General features: G+C 41.9%; 1 protein-coding gene across 4 annotated transcripts; it reads left to right on the top strand.

Moving 5' to 3' along the window:
- Positions 1 to 597: 597 nt before the first annotated feature.
- Positions 598 to 15927, top strand: tnfaip2a (tumor necrosis factor, alpha-induced protein 2a). 4 transcript variants are annotated; one of them, XM_062467458.1, is made up of 12 exons: positions 598 to 701; positions 2401 to 2571; positions 3650 to 4325; positions 4610 to 4724; positions 4922 to 5044; positions 5158 to 5252; positions 5566 to 5658; positions 6039 to 6165; positions 8998 to 9123; positions 9207 to 9365; positions 11377 to 11498; positions 15846 to 15927. In XM_062467458.1, exons 1-12 carry the CDS (start codon positions 626 to 628, stop codon positions 15904 to 15906), a joined length of 1944 nt encoding a protein of 647 aa, XP_062323442.1. In that variant the 5' UTR covers positions 598 to 625; the 3' UTR covers positions 15907 to 15927. The 4 variants fall into 4 exon arrangements, with proteins under 4 accessions (XP_062323442.1, XP_062323438.1, XP_062323440.1 ...); XM_062467454.1 differs by lacking the exon at positions 15846 to 15927 and adding an exon at positions 12160 to 13205; XM_062467456.1 differs by lacking the exons at positions 598 to 701; positions 15846 to 15927 and adding exons at positions 1928 to 2260; positions 12160 to 13205 and having other exon boundaries at positions 2337 to 2571.
- The last annotated feature ends 2640 nt before the right edge of the window (positions 15928 to 18567 follow it).

Genomic DNA, 18567 nt, shown 5'->3' on the forward strand with positions numbered 1-18567 from the left:
AGCTAGATTGAGATTTTACTGTTAAACATTATCTATGCATTTTACAAGTAACTGACGCCAGCTAGCTGTTACTTTCTTACCTACTGTCTGCCAAGATTTTACCAATTGAAAAACGGCTTGTAAAATGTTTATTTTACATAAAGCTCAAAAAACTATTTTGCGCTCAAATAAAGGCCCAAAAAATTTGCTACGCGCGCTCGCATTAATTTTGGACTTCAGTAACTAGCATCGCATCAAACAGGGGGGGGGGGGGGGCACAGAAAATTGTTAATCCGGCCCTGGTCTTGATCTTGGTCATTTCCAACAATTGTTGAAAAAAAGAGCAAATGAGAGAGCCCATTGTTAAATGTAACGTAGCCTGTGCACATGTGCGTTTGCAATCAGCCATGTGTTTCTGCTCTTGCTGTAAAAATGAACTAAGCCTCCTCTATGCGTCCCCATCGCTGATGTCTGGCCCCTACCAGTGTGTATGCCTGGGAGGACAGGGAGGCAACGAGCTAAGACTGCATATGCTGCGTGTTAAAATGAAACAGAAAGTGAATTTACAAGGCGCTCCCTCTTTCAATGCTTTGATGCTAAGACCTGGCGTGGTGTCACTACAGCAGCAGCAGAGGACCAGCATCACATGGAGCTGATAGCATCGTTCCTTATTCTACTCTTGTTGGCAAAAGTATTGTTGCGGACTAAGAAGATGGATGTTGGTAAGATGGCACAGACATTTATATGATTTTGAAACGGGATGTTTTTGATGAATTGTTCATTGTGTGGAATTGACCTTTTGGAATTTACATTTATGAATCTATTAGTTAGGCTGATTATGTTGTCTTTAAGTTGGCTATTGGGTCATTTGCAAAGTCATATAGAAATGAGTGCTAATTTTGTAGTTGAAAGTATCCCCTCAACGCCATAGACTGTAGGCTACATACCCAGGCATGTTTGATGAGTCAACATCATCTGCATTACCGAATCTAGGTCCGAGAGAAGGACGGTATAGTGAACTGATAGGCTTACATCGTTTTGTAACCCCGTGGCCAACCCTTGCCATCAGTGGTGTAGTGGTAAAAATAGAGGTGGGTAAACTATGAATTTTAGAGACGAGCTTTCACGTCTCACGTTTCAACACCGCGATGCGATGTTGTGCAAACCAAAACAACGTTTACAAACGTGAATTGATCACTGTGGGAGTGGGGGCACTCGATGGTCTCTTCAAAAATCGCCTGATATCCATGGCTAATTAATCCATTCCGAACAGGTAAACTAATCCACAACGTGTGTGTACATAGCCTACTTCGTGGATCCTGATTGGTGTCGCCGCCGCAGCCGCAACGCATTGATTGGAGGGTCACAGACCCTACAGCGCAGATGAAATGATTCAGACTACAGCTTTTATATGTTAAACAATATGAAATTTAGTCTTTGGTGTTTTAAAATTACACCAAATTTATTTCGGATTATTCCAACGGCAGAATACGAGGCGCAGGGAACTTAGATGCGCGTAAACGCGCATAAACGCTATTTAGAGGTGGATAAACGCAATTTCTGCAATTTAGAGGTCGATAAACGCTATTACCGAATATCGGGAGGTGCGTTAACGGCGTTTACGTGCGTTTAGCCCCCACTACATCCCTGCTTGCCATTTAAGCATTGCCATTGCTTCTCTCACCAACCGTCTCTGGAGGAGGGGATCCCTCTCTGAATTGCTCCTCCCAAGGTTTCTTCCATTTTTTTCTCCTGTTGAGTTTTTGGGGAGTTTTTCCTTGTCTTCCTTGAGGGTTTAGGTTGGTTGAGGGGCAGTTCTATGGGCATATGTGAAGCCCTCTGTGACATGCTTGCGTGTAAAAAGGGCTATACAAATAAATTTGATTTGATTTGATAATAAGAGTTGAGATCACATTAATACTCCGCCCTCTGGCTGTAGACTACTGTCCCTTCAGACCGCTGTTACATTGTCGACACCAAGCAAGAGAAGGAAAGGTCGGTTACATTGTAGGCTACGCTAGAAAGAACATTTTAATTATAAAATAAATGATCAAACTAAGATGATTGACAGGTTTTTGTAGCCAAGTAGGCTACAATATAAATCGAGATGGATCTAGGTTTTTAAAATATGAAATTACGGCTACTACTGGCTTTATTCGTGTATGATTGATATTAAGGACAATTTTAATTAAAAAGAACTGTAGGGAAACAAATGGAACACATCTGACGCACTTACTTGACTTTTAATGGATCATAATACCGAATCATGCGTTGCCTATAACTGTACACAGCGACATAGTACAATAGATCTCAGACATAGTAATATAGATTAGGCGACATATTACAAGTTTACAGACATGTTCCTGAAAACACATGTAAATAAGCTTTTGTAAAGACCATTATATTTTGTTCCCACCAAAGCGAAAGGATCCGGACCTCGTGGAATGGTTTACCCAAAACCAGACGGTCAAAGTGACCTCAGAGCAGTGAAGGATAAGATAAAAAAGCAACTGAAAATACCTGGCTTTAAGCGATGCCCAAAGACTCCAAAACCTAGCACCAGTAATGCAGTGGAGAACCCTCCTCCAAAGGGTAAGTTTATCCGCATGTTTTAAATCCTTGTTTGGGTGCATTTAGAATTATCATGTGTTTCTCATACAATCTCAAATGAATACTGGCAGTAAAATAGTTTTGTTTTGTCTCTCTCAAAAAGTATAATGTTTACCTCACATGAGGTAAACATTGACTCCTGCGCAACTACATACTGTAGTAATACTAACAACACTGAAGTTACATAATTTGCCATTTACAACAATACATCGCTGTACATGTCATTAAGGTGTAGTGGTAAGGATACTAAGGATGCCATAAGGAGGTTCGGCTTTCCAGGGGTAACATTGATCATGTTTTTGGGAACACAACCTTCAACTGCCCCTTTATAACTTTCTTTGACCCTCCACGATTCAGTGACTTTTTGGAATAAGCTACTTAATACAATTTATTTACATTGTAATTAATATGTACCTTACCATGTTTTTACTATAGGTATTGCTATTTAGTACCTTAAAGTTAAATATTTTAGTCTGAAATTACCCTTGGTTGCCATGACATGGGTCAAAACTATCTCCATCGGTTTTCCTAAAGGATGTGCATAATCTCCATTGGTCGAATTGGTATTAGTGTTCAATTCACAAATACACATCCTCATATTCACGTTTGTTCTCATGCCACAGATGACATCCACATTCAAGTATGTCATCTTATACTGTATGTGTTGTTGCTACATACATGTCTGCTACCTGTTCCACCAGTGTGATATTTCATTTGGAGCACAGAATAGTCATGACATGATCTTTTTAAAGACATGTCTGCATACAGGAGAATATTTTCCATATTCCACTGTTTCAATGAAATATCCAAATCTCAGGATAAGGGTCCAGTTTGACCAATATCATGGAACCCAATAATATCAATAAATCATAAAGCAAAGGGTTAACATAGTCGTTTACACGGAAGAGATGAAGTAAGCCACAATACCACAATAAAGACAGATGAGATTAATCCCATATTTGTTGGCGTGAATATTTATTGTTATTATAAATCGGTTGTAAGTTCATTATGATAAACATGACGGTGTGATCCTCCTGTCTTTCCAATGCCTTGCTTCCAGAGGTAGTTCTAAGCTTCATGGATCACCTGAGTCAGAAAGCCTTGGCAGAGGCCTCCAAGCATCTGATCTCTCTGGAGGAGCAGCTCTTCACTCAGAAAAGTGCACAGACTGAGGGGGGGAGTCCGACCAGGAGTGGGGAAGAGGAGGACAAGCTGCATGCAGACTATCAAACTCTACTGGTCCAGTTATGGATGGCTGTTCATGACAGCTTCAGTCCCGCGCCTTCAAGAGAACACCTGGAGGTTCTGCGTGGTGCTGTGATCGCCGTAATGCAACAGGAAGAGCAAGACCGCCAATGGGAGGACCGCCCGGATGGTCTCAGTCCTCCTGAATGGCGTCCTCTTAGGTGCCGAAGCACCCACAACTCATTGCTTCAAACGATGGTGGAGTCACGGTTGAGGAATGCAACCGTGCAACAAGATATTGAAGGTGCAGACAACCTGTCAACAGATATGAAGCGGGAGGTGTGTAAGGTGGGGAAATGCTTGAAGAAAGACCTTCTTGTGGTCGTCAGAGACGTGAAAGACTGCTACCCACAGGATTTGGATATTTGTAATCTGTACGCACGCATGTATCACCGAACCTTCTCCACACAACTAACAGAGCTAGCCCGTTCTGGACTTGATGTGGATGACTGTACCTATCTTCTGTTCTGGATCAATGATTACTATCCAAAGTAAGTGGGACATTGGAAACAAGTGATGGTTGATCCAATAAGTTACACATCGGGATCCATTTACTTTTTATTTTCCTATATTTATCTTTGAAGGAGTCTCTATTAAGTTATAGTGCTCTTTTTCTTGAGGAGTTTTAATTAGGAAATGCTGGGATGCAAGGAAACAAAGACAATAAAGTGTTACTAATCAATCAATCGCTCTGTGGATAATGTCAGCTGTGTAAGGCTTGAACCAAGTAGGTATAGAACTGTTGTAACACCCCCTTGTCATATATATATTGCAGCACCATCTTGCAAGATAAAGAACTTAAAATGAACATCAACAGTGAGTCCATGGGAAGCCTTGTGCCTGAAGAAGACCAGGCAGTATTACAGGAACAGTATCTAGCACACAAAGAGGTAAACAGTTACCAGACAAAGCTGCTAATGAACTTGTTTGATACTTGTGATTGATCTCATGTCTTCAGTTAATTTATAATTCAGACAAACATGGTTTAGTGGCTGAGCGATACTAGCATTGAAACTAATTTTTGAGGGAAGCCCTGCTTACAGTACACAGGGGCAATCAACATGTCAAAATAACTTTGTATTTCCAGGATAAAGTAATAACTTGGTTTAATGAAGCTCTAAAGAACGAAGTGAAGGATTGGCAGAAGGGAAAGATGCCTGAGATCATAGATGGATACTGTTTCTGCCCCCTTGCCATAGACATCATACAGGTAGTGTTCATTTGATCCCCCTCCCACTCCAAATGGTCCGAACAACAGTTTCAAAAGGAAATCATACTATGCCGGTGATGTACTGTACTAATTAAGTAGATACTTTTTGGCAGGTTAGCAACTGTGCTGTGAAAGAATGCAAGTCTATTCTGGGCAACAAGAGCAAAGGCCAGAGAATCCTGTCCAAGCTGGAAAGCTTCTTAATAAGGTAGTGTACTTTCTCTCTCCCTCAACTGTCACTGGACGTCACAGTATATTTGGTAACACGTGTCAATACCTCTACTGAAAGTCATATGACTTCTTATCATATCATTTGAATACCTCCATGTATTGTGTGCTCCCAGCCAAACTAGTGCTCATGACACGTGATGGTAACAGTACTTTTATGTCAACTGCAGAAACCTATAAGTTGTGTGTACTGCATAATGTTTTTTTGTGCTTCAAATAGGTATTTGAAATTTGAACTTTACTGTATGCCCGGTCACCACAGAATAATATGTTTGATGAACTTATATTTGCAGCTATAAACACTCTCTGGATGAGTTTATGAAAGGAAGACGAGACAACACACAGGCCATCTTGAAAGCTAACCTGGTTAGCATCAAGCAAATCAGGTAAGCTTACCTGTGTTTTCTCTTACCTCCCCTTAAACAACTGAAGTTATTTTGAGTTAAATTAATTTGAATATTAATTTGATATTTTTTGTAGTTGAGATGATGTTGTAGCACTATAGTGTATCAGAGATTGCTCCTGCAAAAATATATGAGGTTGTACTTGAGATATGATGTTGTTGTTGCTTGTGGAATCATGCCATATTGTAGTTAAGATCCTACAATTTTGTAGTCGAGCTGTAATACTGTTACGGCTGTGCTCTTCTAATTCTCGATTGTCTGCTGTACTTACTAAACAGTGTGCACTATTTGTCCAATGCTTTGGATAAGAGTGTCTGCTCAATGAATACACGTAAATGTAAAGGCTGTTAAATCACCCACAGGGACTTCATAATAGGAGAAGACGACTCAATGTCAGAGGAGATAAAAGCAAAATGTTTGCTTACTTTAATGTCCATGAAAGATTGTGGCAATGGATACTTCATTGGTCCCATGCAAGAAGAGCTAAAGGTAGGTTACTGTACATGTTGCAGCACTCTCCAACCTTTCACATTTACTTGGTACAGTATCTGATTAACAATCAAACCATCCCCATCCCCAGTTAATGTCAATAATCGATGACATATAAATAGGTATACACATTTTACTTTGCAAATAGCAAATGATCATAATCATGAATGCTACTTCTGTTTAAAATAAAGCCTACTTAGATAAGATAAGGGTTGAAGCAAACAAGCCTTGACGGACAAGCCTTGATGGACAATCTGATACGTTTCTCGAAACCTTTTCATTTAGCTTAGGGTAACCAGGAAGTAGATTAGTAATTGTCAGTCAGACAAATCTCCATCATAACTAAAGCTGTTGAAGGTTACCAGGGCACTACACTGCGACAGAAATGGTCGCATTTGCGATTTTTAATGGGTCGCAAATGTATCACTGATTATTTTTGTGCTTACCTTATGTTTTAGCAATATGCTATGATTTATTATGAGCATTTATTAAAACAGTAATGTGTATTTTAAGAACACGTTTTAAAACGTACTCTGAGCATTCAACAGATGAAGTTGGCTTCAGCCCCGCGACCCCCACCCGGAATGGTGTAGTGTAGCCTAATGTCAGCAACTTTTCCAAAAACCTTGGCGTGAGATTTGGTAGCAAAGATTTGGGGCGAGCTATCGCGAGCTCCCCCCCCCCCCAGGCGAGTTTACACGGCTGTTTGCGCGTCAATGATGCTTCACTCCGTTAACCTGCGCCTCTTCCGTTACTGTTTACAACGTTAGCTTGGCTACTTGTTTGGCATTGCCTTTTCAGCGTGAGATATACAATGTGTGGCGTGAGAGCGTGAGAAATGTTTGAAATGCGTGTGTCACACGGCGAAACCGTGAGAGTTGGCAGCTCTGCTAACGTTGATAAAATTAAATAAAATCAACCTCTAGTCAAGACGAACGCAGCAATCGCATATATAGGCTACTCAAATCTGACGTGTTAAAATGAAGCGGACAATTAGCCATGTCAAACGGCGCATGTGAGTGAGAAGAATGATACGGACATGAATTTCGACACCAGTGGCTCGAAGAATACCAGCGGTCATAGGTGCCAAACCCATTAGTATTGCCAACCTTTTTCGCCAGCGCAAGGCGCAACGTGTAGCCTATTGAAAAGTCTAATGTTTTCGTATCGCTTCAGATTCCTCACTACATAACATGTGGTTGTCATTACAGTTTACTTAAGTCTTCTAAATTAAATAAACCTCATAAGGTCGGCAAAAAAGTAGTAAAACAAAAGCAGGCAAATGAGGCAATACTTGTTTCAAAAGTTTCAAACTGACGGCGGCGGCGCTGCTTAAGAGTTCAGGAGTCTGCCCATCTGTGCCCCAACCATAGCATGTTGAAATCTAAAATAAATTCATTTTGCACTTCATAATGTAGTCCTACTGTATTTTCTATTGCAGTAAATCTATCCCAATCAATGTTAAAGAAAACAAGAAGGCATGTGGTTTAAAAGATGGCAAGTAATTAAAGGTCCCATGGCATGCTGTTTTTGGATGCTTTTATGGTCCCTTAACCCTTGTGTTATCTTCGGGTCATTCTGACCCATCAGTCATTGTGACCCACCGTCGTATTGCGACAAATTTACCTCATACAAAAACAAAGTGAAGCATTTTCTTTTAACCGTTGGGCTGTCTCAGACCCCCCACATTGCGAAGGTTAAAAGAAAATTATTTTAATTTGTTTTTGTATTGGGTAAAATTGGGTAAACACAACGATGGTTCGTTATGAACCTTTGGGTCATGTGACCCGAAGGCAGCACGAGGGTTAATACTGTATCTGAAATATCTTTCCCGAAATTCAACCTTGATGCAGAATTACAGCCACTACGAGCAGTCCCACAATGAGCTTTCCTTAGGACATGTAATTTCTGTGTCTGTAGCTTTAAATGCTATGAGAGAGGCGGGGCTGCCATTGCAAGCCATGATGTCTCTTGAGGGAAAAACAATATAGCGCTCGCATGTCGTAGCTCATTTTCTCATTGATGGGCCAAATTCTCTGTGCGGGCAAACCAGAGAAAGGGGAGGTAACCTTTCCCCTTATGACAACATAAGGGGAAGATTTTTAGATCGGAGCATTTGAGTTTTCATTTTCTCAAAAGGGGAGAAAAATACCCAGGGCTTGGTTTACACCTATCGAAATTTCTGCCACTGGGGGACGAAAGGCAGGCTAGGGGAACTCATGTTAATGTTAAATAGTGGGAGTCAGATGGCTGAGCGGTTAGGGAGTCGGGCTATTAATCAGAAGGTTGTTGGTTCGATTCCCGGCCCTGCCACAATGACGTTGTGTCCTTGGGCAAGGCACTTCACCCTACTTGCCTCGGGGAGAATGTCCCTGTACTTACTGTAAGTCGCTCTGGATAAGAGCATCTGCTAAATGACTAAATGTAAATAACCTCAAAGTTTTCATGCCATGGGACCTTTAGAGTGCACATCTGTATGCAATACAGGTTCATTATTGTTCATTATTATCCAGAGCGGCTTACTATAAATAATTTGTGCGACCAAATTATGTTTTGCGCCAGTAACTGAAAAAGTTAGTAGCGCAAGTGCCACCAGTGGAAAAGGTTAGTGTACAGCCCTGGTTACACCCAGAGAATGAGTAATGTCCTGAGTTTATTCAACTGACTGCTGACCAAACCAGGGAAAGGAATAACAATGTCCCTTGTTTGACCATAAGTTAATTCTGTAACAACTGAAAATGTATTGGGGGGGGGGGGAATAAAAAAAAGACAAATAACTTTTACTGAGCAAAGCATCCTTGGCTAATCTCAAATTCACGTTTTGTTTGCCAGGTGCAGTATAAAAGGTTGTGGACTCATGACTGGCTTACAGGAAGTCAAAATGTACTGGAAAACATTCTAGAGGCTCTGTACAAGAACTTGGAAAACTTCACAGATCTGAAACCTGTCTGTAGAGAGGTAAGAATACTAACACACGCACGCACACACACGTACACCCAAAAGCACACCAACTGAGATTGATTTTGTGTCTTCGTGTACAGGAACTCCTGGGTAGGCTCCACACAGACGTGATGGTGGAGTATGTGAAGAGGATGATGAAGAGGAAGATAAAGTTGAGAAACAGTGAACAGCAGGAGAATGCAGCCAGGTTACTAAGTGAAGACAACAGAAAACTCAATAGTTTCTTCATTGAAGAATGGGTAAGCAAACCAAAACAGCTGCATGAAACCTCCCCAACACTGGGGAATGTTGCATCATATGTTGGCAGGGTTTATCAAAACAAATGGAGTTGTTGCACCACAGCTATGGAACAATTATTCTCAAGTTTACATAAGCCTCTAAACAAACCTCTACATGAACTGATAGTATAAAAAAGAAGCAACGGCATAGACCTGAGAAACTTTTGAATTTGATTATGCAGACTTTTAGTCCTTGTACATTGTATCTTGAGAATGCTGGCCTCTCAATGATTTCCATTAATGTGCTCCGACATCCTTTTCGAATTTTGCTACAGAGAACATAGATGTCTCAGGGCCGGATTAACAATTTTCTGTGCCCTGGGCAACAAGGCTTAAGGCCCCCCCCCCCCCCCCCCCTTTGTTTGATGTGATTCTAGTTACAGGGCCTTTATTTGAGCGCAAAATAGTTTTTTGAGCTTTATGTAAAATAAACATTTTACAAGCTGTTTTTCAATTGGTAAAATCTTGTCAGACAGTAGGTAAGAAAGTAACAGCTAGCTGGCGTCAGTTACTTGTAAAATGCATAGATAATGTTTAACAGTAAAATCTCAATCTAGCTTGCACCTAAATAAGTTAAAACATATTTGAGTGTGCTAACATTAGCAATAACGTCAGCAAGTTTGAGGTGCATGGGCTAACCATTAAATTAGCAGCACATTTCCCGTATTTAACAATGATTAAACTTACCTGAAAGTGATGCACGGGCACCATCTCGCAGTCTCTTTCTTTCTTTTTTCCTTCCCCTGACTCCTGTTATCTTTTTAAGCCCATTTTAGAAAAGTTGACCTAGCCTACTGTCAAAGTTTGTCAGCCCACTGAGGGAAGGGCACCCACAGTGTAAGATGGCCAACTTTGCAGCGGTGATCAAAAACTTGGAGGCAGTGATTCAAGGAGTTAGAGTCAATCCCCGCAGGTTTTATTTAATAAAATGAAAAAAAATGAAAACTCTGGAACCCTAATTTCCCCTACCTACACAACTTCCCAAATAACCAGACACTTTCAAAACATTTCCGCTAACTCAGGTCATTTCGGCATTTCACATACTTGCTCGCCAGAGGTGTGGTCGGCTGTTCCCCTTAGTCCCCACTGCCTCCACCTGCTCTGCGCTGCACTTTTATCTGCGCAGCCTCAACCATTCTGACCATTATCCCCCTCCTAAATCAATTAATCTTACTATACTACCTACTCCACCTAACTAAAAATAAATACATTCCCTAAAATACTACCGACAGGTAAATACACATACCATCCTGCTACACAATGTCTAGCCCGCTAAATAGCTCCCCAGCGCTCACCTTATACAAACACCCCTGTCCTTCCACCAACAAAGTCTTACGTTCCGTGCGCTCACGTCTTAAAAAGACCCTTCCGACTTTCCGTCGGGTCTTTCCTCTGTCCGGACACAGGATATCCCCGTGCCACTGCCCAGCCCCGCACAACGTTCGCCATGCGGTGCATGAACGGCTTCCCCGCGACGGCACGTTGCTTGCTAGCGGTAACGGGCAGCCGCACCGTTACACACAGCGAGCTTGGGAAGTTGAGTGTGTAGCCTATTTGTTTGTTTTGTTTGGGGGGGGTGTTTTGTAATATACGTGTCTAATATTTCTATACTAAAATAATATCGGTATTATAAGTATTATAACTATGATGATTTTTCAGTTGGCTATTTTTTGGTGCCCCCTCAGGAGTTGGTGCCCTACGCACAGCGCGTAGTGAGCGTTATGGGAGCGGCGGCACTGGCTACTAGACTACACAAACACTGTTTTTGACGTGATTTAACATAACATTTTGATCGAACGAGTTGCAATAAAGTACTCACATTAAGGAAAGTCAGGACTGCATTCATAACGTGATATAACATTTTAGTTGACATTGTCCAGGGCCCCTTAGATGTCATGTGCCCCTGGGCAAGTGCCCAGTTGCCCTAATGGTTAATCCGGCCCTGAGATGTCTGCTGTATTCTTTTACCTAGGGTTCTAAAGAGAGCTGGCTGAGTGAGATCCTTCCTAAACTGGCAGAGGTCCTGAGACTACAAGACCCAGGGAGCATCCAGCTGGAGATTGTCACACTGGCTGTAGACCACCCTGACCTCAGGTGAGAAAGACAAATTATGGCTCGGGTCATCAGCATTTGTCTGATTTTAGTGCAAATTACATTTGAATGGTCTTGATGCAAAAGGTGAATCTTAATTTTACCTGTTGCTTATTGCTATCGAGCCAGCCTTTTCAAGCTGAACCCACTGAAGCTCTACTATTTGGTTTCTGCATGAGGGAACAGAGTTGGTCAAATACAGAATGCCCTGAAAGTTACCCCGGTAACCCATACGTAGGAAGGTGTATCTGAGAGGGGCTTCTGCTGTGAAGCTCAGGTGTCTGATTGGCTGTTTCATATCAGGTGTCTCATATCAGGTATCTCCTGTCATGTCTGTCCCTCCCATTTTTCCTATCCTGCACTATAAAGGGATAATAGGTTTAGTTACTGTTGACCCAAAGGGAGAACTCCCGATGGGGTATATGTAACCTGTACTGTATGAAAGAGCTGCAATTTCTGATTTATCGTCACCGCCATTGAAGTATCAGTATCACTACCACACTGCAGTACTATTGCTATAATACTTTATGATGTTTTTCAAACGTTTTCCAAACGTTTGTTGGGTGATAAAGGAGTGGTGTTTAGATGTATTCATTTATGGAGAGCTATCAAACCAATGATCTACGTTGTGTTTTTTTCCATTCTACTGGGTCACTTTTTCCAGAACCAGTCATGTATCCGCCCTGCTCTCCCTCAAAACCAACTTGTCGGCAGCTGATACTCGCACCATCAAAGAAAGCCTGGAGGAGAACCGCCTCTCGCTCACCACAGCCAATGACATGCCTCAGTTCTTCTCTAAGGTTCCAGTGAAATGGATAATCAAGATCATGTGAGAACCCTCAATGGAAACCAGATGTCATTTAAGCTCTAGTCCTAGATTCTGAATGACATCAGTGTATTAAACAGGAGAACCAAGTTAGAGAATCCATATTTTAGCCAGCTCAAGAGCTACGGTCGTGAAGATGGGGCCTTTACTAAACTGCCTTCCGAATATACTGAAATGACTTCCGGATATAGTGAAAATGTTCTTGCACACTTACACTTCCTACTCATCCTCATAAAACTTTTGAGTGTTTCATATATGAGCGTGTGAATGTCTTTTACATTTACATTTATGCATTTAGCATACGCTTTTATCCAAATCGACTTCCAAGAGAGAGCTTTACAAAAGAGCATAGGTCACTGATCATAACAACGAGATAGCCCCAAACATTGCGAGCAGCCAAAACATGAAGCATACTTTTCACATATGTGGATGTGAATTTTCAGTAGTTTGAATGCGGGCGGGAACTTTTAACATTTGAATAATGAATGCGTTTCTTATGTGTCGATGCGAGCATTTCACATATGGGGATGTGAGCTTTCAGTAGTATGAATGCGTGTGAACGTTTCACATGTGAATGTGAATGCGTTTCATATGTGCGGAGTCAGGTGGCTGAGCGGTGAGGGAGTCGGGCTAGTAATCTGAAGGTTGCCAGTTCGATTCCCAGCCGTGCCGAATGACGTTGTGTCCTTGGGCAAGGCACTTCACCCTACTTGCTTCGGGGAGAATGTCCCTGTACTTACTGCAAGTCGCTCTGGATAAGAGCGTCTGCTAAATGACTAAATGTAATGTAAATGTAAATATGTGCTTGTGTAAGGTCAGTCTGAATTCTTTCCTAAACGGCCCCTCATATCCAGCCCCTTCCCTAACATTGACTGTTGGGTAAATAAAGCCCTTTTGATTTCACTTCACATTTTGCCTCTGTGTCCTTGCTCGCACCCACGACTCCATGACCTTTTCACTGTCCACTGGTTGTCATTGAGCAGCGGGCAGTCGGTCCCCACCCTCTGGGGTGGCGTACGTAACAATGCTACTAAAGTCACTTTATGTTTACCAGGTGCAGTATCAACAATCCCTCGGTGTGGCTTAAGAGTAATCAGACAAGAAAGAACATGTTATTCTCTGCCAGAATCTTGAAAATGGGACACAGCTCTGTTTTCAATCATGTTGAGACCCCTACGGGAACAATGTGGCTGAGGATAGGAATGTATTGCACCATTTGAAAAGTATCAGAAAATCATATTCTGCCTTTCTCTATTTAAATATTTCGTATGAATCTAAATCGTTACAGGTGACTCAGTCTGACTGCTGTCTCGAGTTCCACTGGCAGGTCACAGGCTGCGATGACATTGTCTTGATCTTGGTCATTTTCAACGATTGTTGAAAAAAAGAGCAAATGAGAGGGCCCATTGTTAGATGTAACGTAGCCTGTGCACATGAGCGTGTGCAATCAGCCATGTGTTTCTACTCTTGTCTGTAAAAATGACGTCAGCATGAGGAAGCCTTCTCTATCCTTCACCATCGCTTATGTCTGGCCCCTACCAGGTGTGTATGTATGCCTGGGAGGACAGGGAGGCAACAGAGCTAAACTAAGTAGTAGCATTTTTTTCTTAGGAAACGGGTGCTTAGCAGCACTAAGTTATATCACAAGCACACACTTCAATAATGGAAGGGAGAGATGGGTCAGGAGCGCTTATGGAGTTTATCATTAGCAACTATCCAAACCTATTGCAAACATTTTAATTTGCCAACATGGAAAGTCAAATCTTTTATTTTATATATATATTTTATTTGTTGAGTGATCATCTCACTTTATCTGCAAATTTCACCAGAATGTTTTGGAAGTAATTCAGTTACAGTTAATTCTATTTAAAGATCCTGTAAAGTGGACCCGGAAACGAGTTTTAAGTTCACCACACCACAGATTAATGTGTTCTTAACTACCCATCCAAATTCGAATGAAAAAATAACACTGACAAGTATGTTAAATTAGGCTTTGAAATCGTGAAAAAATCAGCAGTCTTCTCTGCTTGAGACTGGGGGGGCGTGTCGCCTGAAGGAGTCAAATCAAATGTATTTGTATAGCTCTTTTTACACGCCAGCATGTCACAGAGGGCTTCACATATGCCCATAGAACTGCCCCTCAACCAACCTAAACCCTCAAGGAAGACAGCTGAAGGAGCTGAAGCTCCGCCCCTCGCTGCCTAGTGCCTACCTCTGACCCAGATAATGGACGCTATGTCAAGCCGAACAAAACCGTATAGAATTAGAATTTATTTGTTCAATGAGTGAAACATACAGATGCATATAAATGAAATGTTCCCCTGAGCTGTAACAGTAAAAATGGACACCAGAGACAGCAGACAGTGAGCTCTCCAACTAGGCTACTTCTAACACATTAGCTACCATTTCACCAAAATATAATTCTACACCGAGTAGCCTAATATCAATTTAGCGGTTTGCACTAACTCATAGCAGAGATACCTCTGGAAAAGTTATCTAGTATAATTATAACAAGCACACAGAACTGAGTGATGAACTGCTGGCGGCGGTGGATGATCCAGGTGCGACCGGAGGATGAACGGCCAGAGGGGCTCGGTACGGCTCAGCGCTGCAAGAGAAGCCGTGTGTTGGTGAACCCCGTCTGTCTCTGGTCCATGTTAAAACTGTCCGCAGTGAAATGGTCAGTGCAGAGGCGGCTGTTGGAGTTTATCCGAAGCTTTCCATGAGCGTGACTCTTCACAAAATCTATCCACCTATTTTTCCTTTCATTATCAATAGGGAACTTAAATGGCGTTGCAGCGCAGCTGGAGTTCTTGCATCCAGGGAAGATGCAGTTGCGGGTGGTGGGAGACATCCTGAAGCTAGCTAGCTAGCTGATGTAGACTACAATAACAGTACAGCAGGAGGAGCCATTCAGTGATCTGACGTAGATAGGGTGAAATGACGTAGATAGGGCATTTTTTGGCTCCGCCCATTAAAACCTGATCTGAAAACGGAAGAGAAACTGTTCTTCGGTGTAACTCCACATTTCAGTGTGACAAAGTTTTAGGCTTTGCACATGCTTTCAGGAACTCATTTCACACGTATATAATGTACTTAGAAGCAAAACATGGAATTTACTTTACAGGATCTTTAATGCTGTACAACAACGCTGCTAAAAAACCCCTCAAATGAATCGTACTCTTATTGTTTGTCTCAGTGTGCATGTGTTAGGTGGAACATGTGATTGATTAACGGTGCGTGTCCACTACAGCGTTTTTTAACGCTCTGCACTGCTTGCCTTCCCACAGTACACCACCCTCAGACTCAGAGGCGTGTTAGACAAGTTAATACAGAGTTGTCTAAGGTCACTGTTGTAATCATGGCCAAGCGTGCAGACTTGGTTTTATGTAGGCTACTCACAATGGCCGCCTTTCCCAGATTCGTTAAGAAGCTCTTAAGCGCTAAGAGCTTCTTAGCGAATCACCAACAAAACTTAGCAAAGATTGTTCTTGCTCCGGCTTTAACTTTTGGATATTCGGCAGCGTTGCCACAACGGACCGAATGAATGGCTTCGCTCGCATCTTTCTCCGCTGCCATTACTGAACTACAACTCAAACTAGCACAAACTTACAGTAAGTACAGGGACATCCCCCCCAGGCAAGTACGGTGAAGTGCTTTGCCCAAGGACACAATGTCATTTTGCACGGCCGTGAATCGAACCAACAACCTTCGTATTACTAGCCCAATTCCCTAACCGCTCAGCCACCTGACTCCCTCAGATTAGGTTGATCATAGGAAGGGGTTTATGACAGATGTATTCTGATTGGATCAAGAGATGTCACCCTTTTGACCTTAGGCTGAGGCGCTTTTATATAAGGTGAAACTGGTCACCTGAAGTTAGCGATTAGTTCTCTGTGGCCATTGTTTTAAGCGGTGTGTCCAGCAAGGAAGATGCTTAACAAATTCCAGGGTGCTCCTTTAAATATCGAAGGTGAAGATAGATTGGGCATCAGAACTTGACGCTGTTTGGGCGTGCGCTACTTCTGATCCCATCAACTGTTGGATGGTTGTGTGTTATTATTAAATGTTTGTGTGTCAGAGATGGTTATGTTGGTGTAATGATTCTTCTGTTTGAAGAAGATAAGTTTGAAGGACATTTAACCAGTTTAACGATTCTCAGAAAAACTTCCACAGTAATTATATATTGTAGCCTATATAAAGTGTTACCATTGTAACTATTGTTACCATAACTATTTGAACTGTCACTTCTAGTCATTGGTTATCTTCTGTACTAGCTGCATATGCACTTTAATATGTGTCTTTGGATTGAAGCATCTGGTAACTTAACGCATGTCAATTCTGAATATCATGTTATCCACCCATAATGTCTGAATAAAACGCATTGCACAATTTAATTAAATATACAAAATTGTAATGTTTTGCTTTATGTTGAACAAGTATTCCTCAAGGATGAAAATCATCGTTCCAACAAGTGACACAGTTTCACTGTTGTCTCACGTTCACTGTCCATTCACAGGCCTTGATGACATAATGTCGGTCATTTACAGCCAGTGGTGATAAGACCAGCTAAAAGAGCCCATTGTAAGAATGTTTGTGAGTGTGTGCGTTAGTGTTCCTGCCCACCTCTGGAAAAATAACCTCACCGTGATGACAAGTCATGTGATGTGTGAACCAATCAGGGATGTATACTGTATGTGTGGCCCTCCCACCTCTGTATACCTCCCTGACAGAAGCCCTCTGTAGATACTGTAGTGTTGCCACAATGGGCATGACCAGCATCTGTCTTCCTCCTAGTGATGAAGTTACTCACGCTCAGAGGGGAATACCCATTGTTTGCTGAAAGGGGTCAGGGTGGAGGGTCAGGCTTAATTTTCAGGGTCATACGACGGTTTAGCAGTAAAGCTCTGCTGAATGTTATTGAAAAAAACAAGCTTAAAACTGATTGGCAAAGACCATGTTGACATTTTCCACACAGAAAGCAGAGACTTAGTAGCATGCTGTATTTCCACAGGCTCACACTCAGAATACAGGGAGGTCTGGAATTGTTGTGGAGTTCATGAAACAACCTAATTAGCAACTATCCAAATAAAATTATGAAACCAGTTCAAACCTTTGACTGGATGTATGTACTGTCTGTCAGTTATCAGCAAAATATTCAGCTCTGCTGCCCTCTACTGGTCGATTAAGTGAAAGAACAGTATACTCTGGAACTGGATTTTAACTCTATACTTTTCCACTTTGTGCCTACTCACTTTGTGGTTGTGGAAATGCATCTATTTATACTGTACAATGATTTCTGGTTGTACATTCTCTAGATAAAAAAAACCTTCCTGGTAGCCCTGATAAACAGCTTGACAGCTATTGGCCGGGTTTCCCAGATTCGTTAAGAAGCTCTTAACGCCAAGAGCTTCTTAGGAGCGTGAAGCTCTTAGCGTTAAGAGCTTCTTAACGAATCTGGGAAACCCGGCCATTGTATTTATGCATTTCACAACAAATCCAAGGATCCATGTAAAAAGAAAGTGAAAAGGAACTTTTTAGAGGTCTGTGAAAAAAATGAGAATCAAAACATAAATCTCACTCCTGTCAGTGTCACAGAAGAATACTATAGACATAATTTCTGTTCCACTTTGTCATCTTTGTCAACCAGATAAAGATTAGAATCAGGTGAGCTGGATTTTGATTGGACCGTGACACCTCCAGGAGCAGGGTTGGATGGCTGTGCTCTGCATACTATAAGAGGACCCAGTGATCTTCAGCCACGTTAGGTCGTTCTCCTCCTCTTCCCCTGTCTGACCATATCATTGTTGTGTGTGTGTGCCCATGTTATTAAGGCATGTGTGCAGAAGGTGTGACCTATTAGGATCACAAAGAACACCCGGCCTGTCGATGCCTCTCTTTCCAACACTATATAAGCATTTAGCTGTTTATTCAACATTATTTGTTTACCATTTTGACCATTATTTGTTTTCCATTGAACTACAGCCAATGCAACGTTTACCTGTTTTGATAGTTGTTTTTTATAATCAACATCTCAACAATATGATTACGAAAGACACGGTCAGATAATCAAGTGCCTGAACGTGCCTGATTCCACCTGCAGGTGGATCACAGACTTCTTGTCTGACAGGAAGCAGTGCGTTCAGCTGGGCTCATCTCTGGTGAAGACGACTCTGATTATAGGTAAGCGGCCAACCTGGTGACCTGGTTCAGCCATAACAACCTAGAGCTCAATGCTCTTAAGAC

Source organism: Osmerus eperlanus, chromosome 8, assembly GCF_963692335.1.
Source record: "Osmerus eperlanus chromosome 8, fOsmEpe2.1, whole genome shotgun sequence".
Taxonomy (NCBI): Eukaryota; Metazoa; Chordata; class Actinopteri; order Osmeriformes; family Osmeridae; genus Osmerus; species Osmerus eperlanus.